This window comes from Pan troglodytes, chromosome 21 (genome assembly GCF_028858775.2).
Source record: "Pan troglodytes isolate AG18354 chromosome 21, NHGRI_mPanTro3-v2.0_pri, whole genome shotgun sequence".
Classification (NCBI taxonomy): Eukaryota; Metazoa; Chordata; class Mammalia; order Primates; family Hominidae; genus Pan; species Pan troglodytes.
The window spans coordinates 57,725,583-57,742,748 of record NC_072419.2 but is presented as its reverse complement, the minus strand read 5'-3'; the positions used below and the strand labels follow the sequence as shown (position 1 = coordinate 57,742,748).

Below are 17,166 nucleotides of genomic sequence, written 5' to 3'. Positions count from 1 at the left end.
AGCCACTGCGTCTGGCCTCCTCCACCATTTCTTTTCAAGCCTGCCGCCTCCTATTCCTCCCAGTCTCAGCTCAAAGGTCACTTCCTCCACGGGGTCCTCCTTGACCGTCATTCTGAAGTTGTCCCGCTTCCCAGACACCTTGTCACCTTCTGTGCCACTGCCCGGCTCTGTTTTCTTGGGGGCACTTAGCGCTGTTGAAATCACCTTGTCTGTCTGTTCATTTATCACCTGGTCTCTCATGCTGGACTCTTAGTTCCTTGACAGCAGAGTCTCAGCGTTTGCTGCTGTATCCTCAGCATCCAGAGTGGTCCCCGGCACATAGCAGGTGCTCATTTGTGTTGTTGAATGAATGCATCTCTTTTAGTTGTCACTCCAGCCCTGAGAAGCGGGCAGCATTATCCCCATTTTACAGATGAGGTAACTGAGGCTCACAGATGTCAAGTCATGCACCCCAAGTCAGCCCACAACTGGTGACAGAGGTGGAATCCCAAGGCAGCATTTGTCATCAACTCGAGTAATTTTTTCTAGTCATGTCAGAGAGGACAGAGAAACCAAACAGAACAATCAGGGTCTTTCCTATTTATCATTCTCAGTAATTGCTGAAAAGCCATTTGGATGTTCTCTGAAATTTAAAAAATGTGTAACCCTTCAGGCAAAGTTCACGCTGGGAAGTCCAGGCTGTTCCTGACTTCAGTGGGAACCCTGGCCCTTGGCCACAGGGCCTCAGGCGGAGTCGGGGGTCCCAGCAAAACATTGCAAAACAGGAAAAAATCTAAGGACACAAAAATAAAAGTGATGTGGCAGCGGGAAAGGGGTTGCCATGGCTTTGAGCGACTCGCTGCGCCTGGGTGGGATCCAATGTTTTGGAAGGTTCCTTCACATGACACAGAGTTTTGGAATTTTTCGGCTGGTAAATCCTTCTTAATTCAGGCCCCCAGGCTTGGCCAACTAGCTCCCTGGCTCTGTGTGTCCCGCGGGGGCGTAGGTTGGAAACTGGCCTGCATCAGATTACTCAGCTTTGAAACTTAAATTGTTTGAAGAGAATTTTTTGTTTTGTTTTGCTGGACGATTTTCTTGGAACGGTCTGATGGCAGAGGCTCCCATCACCTGTCCAGAGGACAAATTGATTTTTTAGAAAGGACGCGTGGGTGGTGGAATTCCCTCTTTCCCACTGAGTCATCATATCCTGACATGAGTCATTTTATTACTTGGAGGTCCCCAAAGGTTGTATTTTGAGCTTTGTTTAATAAATATAAATGCATGTGCTTAAAATAATTTTTTTTTTTTTGCTAAATTAAGTATTTTTCCATGAATTTGTGCCCTGGAACAATCGGAACCATCTTAGAGCAGACACCTGCTCTTCCCACCTGTTTCTCTCCCTGGGTTTGGTTGTACCCGGCGTGATGTTCTCTGAAACAATAGACCTGGTATGGGAGTCTCTAGATGGGGCTTCCCTCTGGGAAATGTCAGACTCCAGACAGGGCTGGGGCATGACTAAGGCTCTCCGGACCTTTGCCCTCTGTGACTCATGTCCCTGGTGTCAGTGGCCCCCCGGGCTGGAGCCCATCACTTACCCACAGCTTTGCTGGGACACGAAGCTGCTCTCCAAAGATGCGATCCAGATTGCAACTCCGAAGCTGCCGTGGAGATAGAGAAAATGGTCTCGTTTTCAGGGATCTAAATATTTGCCTAAACTTGGTCCCCTGCATTGAAGAACAGGCTTTTAAGTCCAAGAATCCTGCAGTTCATTCCGTTTGCATCCATTTGAAGGAGGCCACAGAGAAATGAGTTTTTAGTTAGAACACTCGTTGTGTCTAAGCACTTCCACCATCAGAAATTGTTCCTGGTACCAAAGGCCTTTGTGTAATTCCCACTTCAAAGGCTGGATTTTGAATCACCCAGCAGACTTGGCCTGAAGCCTGGATTGGCCTCACACTATGTACCTTGGGACTCAGTTTTCCCATCTCTGAGATGGGGTTGGTGGTGTATTAGCAATAGAAGGAGATCAAGGAACTGGAAGTATCAGGCACATAGTAGGTGCTCAGAAAACATCAGCTGCCCTTCTACCTGCACTCTGGGAGCCTGGTTGACTTCACACAGGGTTCAGAGGGCAGAGCCATGTTGGTTTCTTGTCTGGGAGAAGAGTCCTTCTTGGCGAGGTGAATTCCTCTCCTGTCCTTACCCTAGACCCATCAGACTCCTGGAGTCATAGCCTGGCAGCTGGAGGGAGGGTAACTCATGGTCTGCTTCCTCCCCTTCCCATTTTACGGATGGGGAAGTCGAGTCACACAGTGTGGTCACTAGACTTCTTTGAGGTGACAGAGTTCATCAGTGGAGGGCTGGGCCTGAAACCCCAACTTCCTGGTTCCCAGAGTAGCTGGCTGTCTGAAATGTGTGGGGATCATCCACAGATGACCGCTTAGGGCCGAGAAGAGTCACATCTAGGGTGGGACAGGGGAGGAGCTGAAATCCGGCCTCTGTGTAAGATTGACCTTGACTGAGCATCCAAGCGTGCCCTTTCAGGCTTGCTCCACTCACTCAGCCCCCGGTGCTTCCATGTTCATTTCCCGGGTGTTTATTGAGCACCTACTATGTGCAGTGCCATGCCAGGCACAGGGGACACATGGCAGGTGAGGTCCCTGCCCTTGGGAGTGGACGGTCTGAAACTTGTTTATAAGCAGGACACTTTCAGATGGGGAAAATGCTATGAAGCCAGGGAAGCCAGGTCACAGGCCCAAGAGAGAAAAGGGCGTGGAGTTAGGGGGGAAAATATAGGATGTGCAGTTAAATTTGAATCCCAAACAGTGAATTTCTTTAGTAAAAGTATGTTCTATACAATGGCAAGGAGTTTGGGACATACTTGCAGTAAAAAGGTATTCGTTGTTTTCTGCAGTCCAAGTTTAACTGAACATCCTGTATTTTTATTGGTTAAATCTGGTAACTCTGGATGGAGGAGTCAGGGAGGTCTTGCTGGAGGAGATGGCTTTGAGCAGACCCCTGAAGGTGGGAAAGAGAGAGCCACAAGGACTGCTGGGAGAGTGTCCCAGGCAAAAGGAGCTGCCCAGTGCCAAGGCCCCAGCGTGGAGATGAGCTTAGGGCATTTGAGGAATGGGAAGCAGGCCCGGGCGGCTGGTGCGTCGTGAGAGTGAGAGCCCAGCCTGGAGAGGTGCTGCGGGGGGCAGGCCCAGCTGGGCCCTGCAGACATGGCAAGGAGTTTGGATTGAATTCCCAAAGCAACAGGTAGTTGTTGGAGGTTTTTGAGCAGGGGAGTGGCATGGTCTGGTTGATGTTTAAGAGTGCTCTGGCCACCTGTATGAACAGTGGACTTGGTGGGGGGCAGCACTCGGAGAAGCTGGGAGGTGAGTGAGCAGCTGGACCAGTTGTCCCGGTGGGGGATGGTTGGGGCAAGCCCACCAAGGAAGTAGTGGGGCAGGAGACTCGGGAATCAAGGGACTTCCTTTCTAGATCTCAGTAAATCCATTTGAGCAGTGTTACCCTGTCGGGCGGCTGAAATCCTAAGCTGGCGGGGCCATTCCTGAATCTCCCCCACCCCACCCCTGTCTGCTGGGCTCATTAAGCCCATGCTTCCAGGGAGGACATGTTTTTCTGCTAGTTAGCAGTCATAAAGAGCAGACTGAAATGACTTCAACCATTTTTATTTGGCTAATTTTTAAAAGCACGGCCAGGACTGGGAAGCATCACGTGCGGTTTCCTAACACGAGCTGACACTTTGATTTCCTCCCCATTCGCCTCGAGCCCAGTGGCATGCTCACAGCCCGGGTGAGGACGGATTTGCCTTCCTCCTCCCAAAAGCTTGCTCATTTCTCCCGGAGTGCTGACATGAGCCCGCAGCTCCTCCAGGCTGACTGCTAAGACTCCAGCCCCAACCCACGGCCAACCCTACTGCTTCCTGGCTGCTTTGTTCCATCACAGGGTTAAATAATTGCCTGCAAAGAGAAACCAGGAAACCAACGAAAGTATAGGGGCCATACATCAGCAAATGGGCTGGTTAGCGATGCCCATTCTTCTTGCATCTAGTAGGGGTTTTCTTCTGGAGTTGACTCTGCAGTGAAGATAAAGCAGAGGCTATAATGTCAGGTGGGCGTGGTGGCTCATGCCTGTAATCCCAGCACTTTGGGAGGCCAAGGCGGGCGGATCACCTGAGGTCAGGAGTTCAAGACCAGCCTGGCCAACATGGTGAAACTCCATCTCTACTTGAAATGCAAAAATTAGCCGGCCGTGGTGGCATGTGCCTGTAATCCCAGCTACTTGGGAGGCTGAGGCAGGAGAATCTCTTGAACCTGGGAGGTGGAGGTTGCAGTGAGCTGAGATCGCGCCATGGACTCCTGCCTGGGCAATGAAGTGAGACCCTGTTTCAAAAACAAACAAACACAAAACAAAGGCTATGATGTTACTTTAGCCATCCCCCCACCCTATTTTTTTTGTTTTTTTTTTTTTAACTTGCAGAGTCGTGCTAAGTCTTCTCTAGACCTAACCCTTTTGCCCAAAGTGGTTGGCTCCTTTCTCTTCCCCTCTGACTAAGACTTGGAAGGGCTGTTTTCACACCGGCTGCCAGTCCTTGTTAATTTTGGATGGGGTAATTTTGCCTGAACATCTGCTCAAGAGACCGAAGTCCTTTATTTCATCTCAGCCCAGAGCGGTAGACGCATACTTGGTCTTCTCAGTCCTGTTCCATGGGGGTAGGTCTGCCCAGAGTCCCAGACCCAAGGTGTGGGTTGGGAGGTGGATTATACGGAACTTCTGGTCAATGGCACTGGGAATGCTGTCTGGGCTGTGTTGCTCTGATTGTGTTTGATTCCTTGTCTGCACCCATATTCCCAGCTCCTTCCTCATCAGCTGATTCCCACAAAGGATCCCGTAATAAGGGCTTGGTGATTCCTCCTTGCAGGGTCCTGCGGCTGGAGAGGTCAGTGGTCAGACGTTTCCTGGACCCTGGCTGTAGGGTGCACACTGGAGGATCCTGAGGTCAATTTGTTTGTTTAGTCAGCCAGTATTAATTGAGCAACTATTATGTGCCAGATGCTGTAGAGCTAAGGATAAAGCAGAGAATGAGATAGCTATAGCCCTGCTCTGGGGTAACTCACAGCCTGAGGCTGGGTGGAGATAGCAAACCAATAGGTAGCTAAAATGATTTCAGGCTGGAAGGGAGGAGTAGAAAGTTATAAGGCGATGGTGTGGGATGAAGGGGGGGTCTCCTTGAGCTGCACCTGAAGGATGGGAAGGGGATGGTCACAGAAGAGCTGAAGAAAAGCATCTTGAGAGGTGGCAACAGCAAGTTCCAAGGCCTGGAGATAGGCAGGTGTGGCTGTTGGAGGGAGAGAGAAGGCCAGTGTGTCTAATGGAATCAGGGGAGGAAAGCTGGGTAGAGAGGCTGGGTCCCCACCTCAGTAGACATAAGCAACCCTGAGTCCATGTCTCTCTTGAGCCTGGGTGGAATGTTCGGCCCTGCCTCCCTGTCTGGGGGCCCCGGAGGGCTGGAAGGCATACGTGGTCCATCTCTCGGCCTGGGGTACAGCTGTGCCGGAGCTGAGTCAGAGCTGATGGTCCATGCCCAGCCTCCCTCTCAGGCTGTGGCCCCGGAGGGCTCCCAAGAGACAGGAAAGTCAACAGGCAGTTGCAATGTGCCTTTTTCTTAAGAAAAAAAAAAAACTTTATTTAAAAATAATAAAAATATAAACAAATTAAAGTCACTGTGATGTTACATGTTTCTTGAATCAGTGAAGAAAGGCATGAAGGTCTCACCTCACGCATTCAGGCCCAGCCCTGGAGGTACAACTATATGAGTAGCTTGGGGCACAGGCTTTCTAAGTTTAAGCAGACTTAAGAATAGACTTACAAAGCGGCATCATGCGGTACATACTGGTCTGCAGCATTTTTTTAAAATCTGCTTTTTATTTTATTTTATTTTATTTTACTTTATTTTTTTGAGGCAGAGGCTCACTTTGTCGCCCAGGCTGGACTGCAGTGGTGCGATCTCAGCTTACTGCAACCTCTACCTCCCGGATTCAAGTGATTCTCATGCCTCAGCCTCCTGAGTAGCTGGGATTACAGGCACGTGCCACCACACCCAGCTAATTTTTGTATTTTTAGTAGAGACGGGATTTCAGCATGTTGACCAGGCTGGTCTCAAACTCCGGACCTCAAGTGATCCACCCACCTCAGCTTCCCAAAGTGCTGGGATTACAGGCGTGAGCCACCGTGCCCAGCAAAATCTGCTTTTTAATATAACAGGGTCATGTTTTCAGGTTAGAAAACACAAATCTACCTAAGGGCTGCCCAGTGCTCTTCTACTGATTTTCCATACTAATTACAGGTGGCCCATAATTAATTCAACCAGTCCCCTACCAATAAATACTTTTTATGACCATTTTATTTATTTGCAATGAGGAATTCAGTGCAATGAAATGAAGCAAAAAACTTCAATACCCACCAAAGCACTTGGGTCAGGATGGCCCTTCAATTCTTTTTTACTGGAATCAGAACAATGCAAGACTCCAAATTCTAAAATCATAGTAATGACAGCAGCATTAACTATGCGCTGGGAATTTTACTAAGCATTTCACATACACTGTCTATTTTAATTCTCGCCACATCTTCTTAAGTTCAGTAATATTAACTTTATCTTTTTTTTTTTTTTTTTTTGAGATGGAGTTTTGCTCTTGTTGTCCAGGCTGGAGTGCAGTGGTGTGATCTCGGTTCACTGCAACCTCCGCCTCCTGGGTTCAAGCGATTCTCCTGCCTCAGCCTCCCAAGTAGCTGGGATTACAGGCGCCCACTACGACGCCCAGCTAATTTTTTGTATTTTTAGTAGAGACAGGGTTTCACCATGTTGGTCAGGTGGGTCTCGAACTCCTGACCTCAGGTGGTCCACCTACCTCGGCCTCCCAAAGTGCTGGGATTACAGGCATGAGCCACCGAACCTGGCCAAACTTTATCATTTTTGCTTATGAGGAAACTGAGGCACAGAGAGCTGCCACTCGAAGGCCACACAGCGAGTAAACTTTGGGGACAGAACTTGAACCTGGGCAGAGTGACATCAGGCTGAGAAAACTCCATCAGCATTTATTTTTTATTTTTGAGATGAAGTCTTGCTCTGTCACCCAGGCTGGAGTGCAGTGGTGCGATCTCGGCTCACTGCAACCTCCACCTCCCAGGTTCAAGCGATTCTCCTGCCTCAGCCTCCCGAGTAGCTGGGATTGCAAGTGCCCGCCACCATGCCTCGCTAATTTTTGTATTTGTAGTAGAGATGGGGTTTCGCCATGTTGGCCAGGCTGGTCTTGAACTCCTGACCTCAAGTGATCCACTAGCCTCGGCCTCCCAAAGTGCTGGGATTACAGGTGTGAACCACCACACCTGGCCCCATCAGCATTTGTTTTGAATTCTACTGCCCCATGGGAGTGCAATTCAGAGGTTGGGATTATTGGGTTCTCCAGGCGAAAGCCCAGGACTTGTGCACCCGTGGATGCGGGGTGGAGTGGGGAGGAGGAGCCTGGGAAAATGACCCCAAGGTACCTTGCAAACCGCACACTTCCCTTAGAGACCAGCCTCCTGGAGTGTGTCTTGCACGTGCTGCATAAAATCAAGAAAGACAACGGATGTGGGCTTTCACTTCCTGTTGGGGACTTGTTTGTCCAGGACCGAGTGCAGACCTTCCATGAGAAAGTACAGGTCAGGCCAGATTCCTTGGCTGCCCTTGGAGCTTCTGGTACCAAAAGGGTGCAAAAGAAAGAAGATGGACCCTTGGCTCATAGTTTAAGTTTTGATTTCTTATTCCTCTGAGGTCTTTTTCTCTGTGTGTGTTTTTAAGGTTAATGGTGAAAAGACCCACTTTGGAAAGCAAAGGAAAATCAGGCACCATGCTGCAGTCTCCCATAACAGACTTTGCCACTTCATAAATTCCCTCCAGCCCAAACCTGTAGGCAGAAGTATTGCAATCATAAAATGCACTTGGAAAATGTTTATTATTTTCTGATTTTAAAATGCTTGTGTTTTTCTCAGTATTGACACATTGTGGAATATATGCAACAAATGATAAAGAAGACAGTGTTGAAATAATCTGTTGCCACTAGCCATAATCGTAACAGGTATCTGTTGAACTTTTTTTTTTTTTTTTTTTGAGATGGAGTTTTGCTCTTGTTGCCCAGGCTGGAGTGCAATGGCATGCTCTCAGCTCACTGCAACCTCCATCTCTGGGTTCAAGAGATCCTCCTGCCTCAGCTCCCCAAGTAGCTGGGATTACAGGTGCATGCCACCATGCTGACTAATTTTTTGTATTTTTAGTAGAGACGGGGTTTTACCATGTTGGCCTGGCTAGTCCCAAACTCTTGACCTCAGGTGATCTGCCCGCCTTGGCCTCCCAAAGTGCTGGGATCACAGGCATGAGCCACCGCACCCGGCCCTGAACATTTATATAATACCCTGCTCGGGTCTGTTACCATATTTAATCTTCAGAACGACCCCATAAGGTGTGGGTACTATGATTATCTCCATATGTTGGATAAGAGGCAGGGAGAGAGATCGTGCCATATCTAAGGTCTCACAAATCATTGGGGGTAGTCAGGGATTTGAAGCTGGGTGTGTCTGCTCCGAAATTTGGGGTACATGGGAGTAAAATGGCAGAGCACTGGGGTGACAGAAGTTGGTTGTGGCCGCAGGACATGGCCAGGAAGGCTCAGGGTTCCAGTCAGCGTGTTGTGGAAGGCCTGGCAGAGAACACTGGAGAGGGCAGGACTTTCCCCCTGCCCCCCATGGGCGTCTTTCCCTGTGACCCACACTTACCGGGCTCTGGGGAGGCTGTGGGATGTGGCGGCCCACCGCCTCACTTTGGGGCGTCCCGAGGAAGGGCTGGTTGCTGTGGCTGGAACTCAGAGGAGAGGAACTAGATGGAGGAGCTGCAAGGCACAGGGATCTGAAACTGCGTAAGGAGTGCTGATGCTGAGGCCAGGCTGCCTGGGTTCCAATCCGGCTTCCCCACAGGGTCTGGCTGTGTGACCTTGGCCTGTGCTCTTGCCTCTCTGTGCCTGGTGTCCTCCCCTGTAGGATGGGGTGAGGAGACCTGCCTCCTATGGGTGCTGTACAGATGAGGCAAGCCCATGTATACGAGGTGCTTAGAGTGATGCCAGGCATGTAGTGAGCGCTCATAAGACTCAGGGGTAAGAACAGTGCCTGGAGAGGCAGGAATGAGGGTAGGAGCCAGGTTGTGCAGGGCCTTGAGGGCCACAGTGAAGCTTCCACGGTATCTTGAGGGCACAGCAAAGCAGGGAAGGGCTTGAAATCTGCATCTGCATGAATCTTTGTGGTGAGTGACCCTACAAGGGTCCCACCCACATGAGATCTTTCTCCAGCCTCCCAGGAACCTTCTAGCCTCACAGTGATCTGGTAAGTTTCTCTCGTGTAACAACCTTGACCTGTCTTTGAAGCCATCTCCTTCGTTATTAGATTATGTCAGTTGTTGCTTAAAGGCTGTGATTTAATAACTACTGTGGGTCTTTGCACAGCCGCCTTGCTTCTCTGGGCCTCAGTTTCCTTGTCTGCCAGTGCAGGGCTGGCTAGTTTCTAAGGGTACTCTCAAGAACCTGTGTGCTGGAATTCTATGGCTGTCAGTGGGTAGAGTTTTGTCTGCCATGCACACCCACCAGAGGTGGGAAAAGGTCTCCTTCTTCGTGTTGGGTCCCTTGACCCGGAGAGGACAGTCCATGAGAACTCTCCTCTTGGTGACACCCTTTTTGTTGGACCGCCATTTTGTATTTTCTGTTTCATCTGCCACTTATTGGTGTGAGCCTGGAAGACAACTGGGAATGGAAGCTTTATGGATCCTACTTAATACTTCCTGATCACATTTCCAGCTACTATTTTCTCCCTTTCTTCCCTATTATGAACTTCTGAAAATGATCCTTTTTTTTTTTTTTTTTTTTCAAAGCAAGCTCATATAAGTGGAAAAAGAAATGATGCTGTTGGTAGCAGAATTCAAGAATTCAATTCAGGCAAGGAGAGGCTATGGGGGAGGGTGACAAACCAAACATCAACATGTTGCCATTTCCGCTGTTCATTTCTTACTCAGTCTTCAGGCTTCAAGCTCACTTTGCAGGTGTGGATGAGGATCCACTTTTTGATGAAGACCCTAGCTTGGCCTGTACAGTCACGCTCCTGGTGGTGACCTCTACCTGAAAAGGGGACATGTGTCTCTGTTGGGTGGTCTTTGACTTGTCTTTGACAAAGAAATGAGGATTGTCCCTGACTAGTTCTGTACAGGACTTTGCACACTCAAAGGACTCAGGTCTTGATGACTTCACTTCCAATTCCTCGATGTCCATCCAGTGATCTTCGCTTGCTTCCTTTTGAGCATCAGACATGCCTGCTCAGTTGTCTGAGAAAACAGGGGGCCGAAGTATTCTGCCCTCATCAAGGGGGCATGTGTGATGTTAGCCTTTGGCCTTTTCTTGGCCTCACCAGCAGCCTTTGGAGCTGCTGACACTTCTGTCTGTCCAGTCATGAGATGTTGATTAGGCATTTGTGCGTGTTGGGGAGATGGTGATAAATATGACTTGGTCCCTTCAGCAGGGACCAAGGGACACTAGAGTGAGAGTCAGTAAACAAACTGCCTGTTCTTTTCCCTTTTAACATAGCCCATGTCTTGCTGAGTCATTTCAGGAATTGCGCTGTAAGGTCAGGACTTACAGACTTAATTGTTACAAAGGGATCTAGCATGTTCATTGCTTGTTCCTTGTTAAGATCATCTAGAGAGCAATCACAATACTTTATATTAATTTTTCATGGGGGAGGTGGGTGGGAGTATGTTTAAGAACGCTTGAAGTCCAGATTTCACTGGGTGAATCTTAAGAGCCAAGACTATATGGGTTCAAACCTAAGCAATCACAGAAGATGGGAATAGCTGTGCTTAAAAGTAGGGAGGGGTTCATTGGTCAAACCTTGGGAAGTGCTATGTACTCCAGCCCACCTCGCAGAGTTACTCTGCACAGCAGCATGTTAAAGCTTCTGAGAAGTCCTGCAGTGAAGAAAGCCATTTGACTTTGACTCAGCAGTTTCCAAATGCTTATTAGCATGTAGATTTTTTCCCCCTTCTCATAAAACTATTTAATATCCTTCAGAACCAGTGTTCCACAAAACACCCTGGAAATACTTGTTGAAATTATTTGTTTCAGCTGAAAACTACCAATGACCAGTATAGGTGGTCAGCAAGAGAAATCAATTATTTGCAAATGCAGGGTTTTTTTTTTTTTTTGGCCCAACTTCTTGGCCCCAAACTGGGGGAGTAGTGTTCTGCTTCTGGACAGGAGAGTTTACTGAGCAAAACCTCTTCATCAGTAGTTATGAGTGACATGAGATCCAGGCTGTCTGCTGAGGAAAGGTGGAGGGTGAGCCCCTGTCTTTCTGCTCTTCAGTGACTTGTGAGCCAGGACACCACTGAAGTCACTGGCTTCCCTCATGACTTGGGGCCGCATCTTTAAGCCTGTGTTCTCAGACCACCAAGGAGGCATGTCTGGGACAGTCAGGGACCTGTCATGGCGCTTCTCTAACAGCTTTGGCGTAGAATAAAGTGTAACATATAACAATGCTTTTTAAAATTATTTACTTATTTATTTATTTATTTGTTTGTTTGTTTTGAGACAAAGTCTCACTCTGTCGCCCAGTCTGGAGTGCAGTGGTGTAATCTTGGTTTGCTGTAACGTCCGCCTCCTGGGTTCAGGCAATTCTCATGCCTCAGCCTCCCAAGTAGCTGGGATTACAGGCACCTGCAACCACACCTGGCTAATTTTTGTATTTTTATTTTTAGTAGAGACGGGGTTTCACCATGCTGGCCAGGCTGGTCTCGAACTCCTAGCCTCAAGTGATCCATCTGCCTTGGCCTCCCAAAGGGCTTGGATTACAGGCATAAGCCACCATGCCCAGCCCTTAATAATGCCTTTTTTTAAAAAAAAAAAAAAAAAAAAAAAAAAGATAGACATTCAGATACAGGGAAAAAATGATGGTAGGATTCTGGACAGTTTCTATTTTTTTTTCTTATTTTCTGTTGTTGCCCTGTTTTCTTTCTTCTGGCTGTCAACATTATTTTATTTTTTAATTTTTTAAAATATAACTTCAACTTTTAGATTTGGGAAGTACATGTGGTTTGTTACATGGGTATATTACATGACACTGAGGTTCGGGTATGAATGAGCCTGTCACTCAGGCAGTGAGCATAGTACCCAATTGGTAGATCCCTGGTCCCTGTCTCCCACCTCCATTAGTCCTCAGTATCTGCTGTTCCCATCTTCATGTCCGTGTGTACCCCATGCTTAGCTCCCACTTATAAATGAGAACATGTGGTGTTGAGTTTTCTGTTCCTGCCTTAATTTGCTTAGGACAATGTTGCCTTGTTTTCTATTGACACCATGTCTTCCTTTTGGAAAAAGGAAATATTTATATGTATAAATACATGTGTACACACACGTGCACATATTGACACATACACACCTTACTGAAATGACATAATATACAAGCTAAGATAAACAGAAGTTGGTGAGTTTTTGTCTTAAATCTTTGGTTTCTAATAGTTCCTTCAAAGTCTGTCATTTTTGAATTTTTCTAGATGGACAGCAAATTTGGGAGATGGAAGCCACGGTGGATAAGGACAAGAGCCAGCCCGTAAGCACGTGACGCACCCGAGTGTCTCTCAATCCCCCTCACGTTTCCCTCTTTCATGCTCTTTCCTTCTTTCCCTCCTTCCTTCATCAGTGTCCCCCAGAGCTTTGGACCTAACAGGTACTCAATATGTGCATATTAATGAGTGAATTCAACATTTATTGGGCACCACACTCTCTGATTTGTAACTGTGACACCTTATTATATTTTGATGGAGTATTATTTTCTGCTGCCGCTGACAAGTTAAATTCCCCTGAAATTGAACTTCCCCTGTAAACCGATGAAAGGCACATCAAAACACCCATTAGGCACTGGGCTGCCTGGATGCGCTTAGGGTCTGGGTAAGAACTGAGACATGATTGCAGTTAAGTTCATGACAACTCCTTCCTTATAGAACATGCTTTTTGTTGAGATCCCTGAATATCGGAACAAGCATATCCGCACACCTGTAAAAGTGAACTTCTACGTCATCAATGGGAAGAGAAAACGAAGTCAGCCTCAGCACTTTACCTACCACCCAGGTAAGGAGTGTCTCTGACGACCCCTTTGGTATTGAGAGGCAGTACAGGCACAGGGCTCAGGACTCCTGAAGTCTGCTCCTAGCCAGGTAACTTTGGACAGATGACTCAACCTCTCTGAGCCTCAGTTGCATCATCTGTGAGACAGCATCTTCCTTATAAGGGTTCTGGAAATTAAATGCACATAAATCCTTAGCACAGTGCAAAGTAAGCTGATGTCAGTGATATTAGCTCTTATTGCCTTAGTACCTTCCTTTAGGGGAAGGGGGAATAGAAGAAGGGTGTGTGTACGCATGTTCAGCAGAAGGGTGGTAAGTGGATGACTCCTGTCCCTGGCTTGGATTTGATCATGATAGAGGGGCTGTGCCCTAAAACGTGCAGAATCTTTATGTGACCCCCCCATGTGAGTCATCACCCCATGGCCTAATGGAGTGACTGGTGGATAACCGGGTCAGGAGGTCTCATTCCCACAAAGTACAGCCCCAAGAAAGGTGATGAGTACCATTTTTTCATGCATTCATTTGTCCAGAAAATATCTGAGTGTCAGGCACTGTTCTTGGCTTGTGGGCACAGCTGTGAACACTACAGGGTAAGAATCCCTGTCCATGTGGAACTGCCATTCTAACAGAGGGGATTAGGTCATAGATAATGTTGATATTATTGATATGTTGGATTACGATTGGGGCTGTAGAAAAGGTGGACAGGAACAGCCAGGGGAAGCATAATTTTAAATTTTAAAAATGCTTCTCTGAGCTCTCCCTTGGGAAATAGGCTATAGGCTTCCCAGGCTGAGAAACACCTGCTAGCTACCTTCCAAGATTGGAAACCTATAATTCGAGACAATCACCCAGGGTATAATTTGCATCCTATGACAGTTTCTCAGGGAGCCTCTGGGCTTCTAGAAGCATTAAACTGAGGGGTGCCCTGGCAGCCTTGCCTTGGTGAGCTTGACTTGTGCCCACAGTTTTGTGTTGACCCTTGTGAGGACACTGCTGTCTTGGGACAGACATGACACTCTATCAGGGCAGGGTTCAGGTCACCAGGACCCAAAACTGTGGGAGATTGCTGGGGGGGCTCTAGACTGCAGCTCAGGAATCCCTTTGAGCAGACATGCTCTCAGATATGTTTCATGGTGCTCTTGCTTCTCATTTGTGGCCCGGCCTTGGCTCTTGTCTGGTTGAGCGTGGCTGGAGTGAGCTCTCAGTCTCCCAGTTGGGCCAGGGAGTGAGGTGATGGCCTTTGAATGGCACCTCGAGGGACAATTTCTGTGGTTAGAGACAGCCTTGCCTAGTCTCCTTATCTCCTCCAAACCCCAATACTTGGAGGTCCCCCACCACACACACACACACACACACACACACACACACACACGCATGCATGAACACACGTGCATGCGCACACACACATGCACACACACTTGGTCACAGTCCTGTCATTGACTCACTCCAGTAAAAAGAAAACTGATTCCTCAACTCCTGGGATTGGTAATGCTTTAGTATGGATGTTGGGGAAGGAGTGATTTCAGTGACTGGTGCTGGGCAGGGAGAAAGGAATGGCCACAGCGACAACACAAGTGGTAGTCATGACGGATGATCATAGTAAGAGAATAGCAGCGACAGCAAGCATTGAGCACTTACTGTACGCCAGCCACTGTGCTCAGTGCTTTGCACACACATTTAATCCTCCCAGTGATCTTGTGGGGGTAGGTATGATTGTTCCTGCCAGGTAACAGATGGGGAAACTGAGGCTTGAGACAGTAGTGCTTATTCCCCCAAAGCACTACAGAATGGAGGAAGGAAACAGTCACTTTGCTGATTCCTTTGTCTAGAAAATATCTGAGTGCCCATTAAGCACCAGGTGCTGTTTTGGGTCATGAGGATCAAAAACCAGACAAAAGTCCTCTCTTTGAGGAGCTGACATTTGGAGGCAGGGCGTATTTAGGTAATAAATCAGCATGTAAAGCATCTATGACATTTCTGACGGGGATAAGCAGTAGAAGGGAAAGCAAGCGGAGACAGGAGCTGCTGGGATAGAAAGAGGGGGAGGCATCATCTGAAATCAAGCATTCTCCTCTGAGCTGTCACCTGGAGAGATAGGCTGTAAACATCCCAGGGCTGAGTCAGACCTACCAGCCACCTTTCCAATATTGGAAAAATCTATAATTCAAGATGTTCATGGCCAGGGTAAAATTTCCTACCTAAGACAATTGCATGGGGAGCCTTTTGCCCAAGGCTGATAAGTGACAGGGACCAGCTGTTTGTCCCACCCGTATGGACTCCCAAGGCCATGTTCCCAAGCACCGTCCACGAATCCTCCGTGCACATCCGTGGCTCACTGCCATGGGTGCCCCTATGTGCTCTTTTCTCCTCCCAGTCCCAGCCATCAAGACGGAGCCCACGGATGAATATGACCCCACTCTGATCTGCAGCCCCACCCATGGAGGCCTGGGGAGCCAGTCTTACTACCCCCAGCACCCGATGGTGGCCGAGTCCCCCTCCTGCCTCGTGGCCACCATGGCTCCCTGCCAGCAGTTCCGCACGGGGCTCTCATCCCCTGACGCCCGCTACCAGCAACAGAACCCAGCGGCCGTACTCTACCAGCGGAGCAAGAGCCTGAGCCCCAGCCTGCTGGGCTATCAGCAGCCGGCCCTCATGGCCGCCCCGCTGTCCCTTGCGGACGCTCACCGCTCTGTGCTGGTGCACGCCGGCTCCCAGGGCCAGAGCTCAGCCCTGCTCCACCCCTCTCCGACCAACCAGCAGGCCTCGCCTGTGATCCACTACTCACCCACCAACCAGCAGCTGCGCTGCGGAAGCCACCAGGAGTTCCAGCACATCATGTACTGCGAGAATTTCGCACCAGGCACCACCAGGCCTGGCCCGCCCCCGGTCAGTCAAGGTCAGAGGCTGAGCCCGGGTTCCTACCCCACAGTCATTCAGCAGCAGAATGCCACGAGCCAAAGAGCCGCCAAAAACGGACCCCCGGTCAGTGACCAAAAGGAAGTATTACCTGCGGGGGTGACCATTAAACAGGAGCAGAACTTGGACCAGACCTACTTGGATGATGGTAAGACGCTTGAGTTTTGTCACTGCCTGTAAGGATGGTGCCCTGAAGCATCTCTGACCAGGAAGTTCACTGCATGGCCTACGGATTCCGTAATCTCTTTGGGCCTCAGTGTCCCCATTTTAATTTAAGGAGGTTGAATAATATGACCCTGAAAGCCACCCCTAGCTCTGTGCAAGAATTACCTCCCAGCAGTAGTTGCAGAGGGGAAGCAGTAACAATTTCAGATGCCCCCCTCCAGAATCGCCCCCATAGAAAAAGCAAATGAGGGCAACCTGGCATCCCCTGGGTCATGAACTGGGTCCATTTAACTGCTTCCACACTCTTTCCAATTGCCAGATTTAGACTGAGGCCAAGAAAATAGGAAGGAAAGCTAACCTCCTTTCATTCCTGTACAGAAAAAAAATCCCATTTTATAGCCCTCTTTTGTATATTTGAGGGAGGGAGAGGGAGGAAAAGGAAGAAGAAAGCTCATTGAAAAGTGGCTTTATCAGAACAGCTTGCAGGCAGGCTGCGGGCACTTCTCTACCCTGTGCTCGTGGAACAGAGATGCGCATTGATGGGAAGGAAGCAGTGGGCTTCCGCTGTGGTGAGCCCAGCTGATGGGTGGTTTGGGCCAAGGAAAAGATGCAGAGGAGGCTTTGTGTGAGTCTGTAGGTGCCCGTTTGTGGGCAAGGGGTCTGCCCAGAGGGTAGTCTTGTGGAGAAGCTGTGATGAGATGTTGGTCCAGGATCTCAGGGAGGAAGGACAAACTGCATTGCTAAGACTCACCTGGGAGCCGCAAGGTGCATTGGGAGGTCGGAGAGGGTGGGATGAGCAGAGCAGCCTTGCCTTGGGGGCTCCAGACAGAAAAATAGGCTGTTGGACTTTCTTTACCTTCATTTTTCTTTTAAAAATTTTTTGTGGATATAGAGCAGGTATATAT

At 48.7% G+C, this 17,166-nt stretch overlaps 1 protein-coding gene across 6 annotated transcripts in view; it reads left to right on the top strand.

Moving 5' to 3' along the window:
• The window catches only part of NFATC2 (nuclear factor of activated T cells 2), a 178,586-nt gene that overhangs the window by 115,586 nt on the left and 45,834 nt on the right, over window positions 1-17,166 (top strand). For all 6 annotated transcript variants that reach the window (XM_063802591.1, XM_003317015.7, XM_063802592.1 and 3 more), the window contains exons 7-9: window positions 12,611-12,666; window positions 13,058-13,184; window positions 15,555-16,244. In XM_063802591.1, coding sequence (XP_063658661.1) covers window positions 12,611-12,666; window positions 13,058-13,184; window positions 15,555-16,244 — 873 coding nt within the window. The remainder of the gene's footprint in view (window positions 1-12,610; window positions 12,667-13,057; window positions 13,185-15,554; window positions 16,245-17,166) is intronic.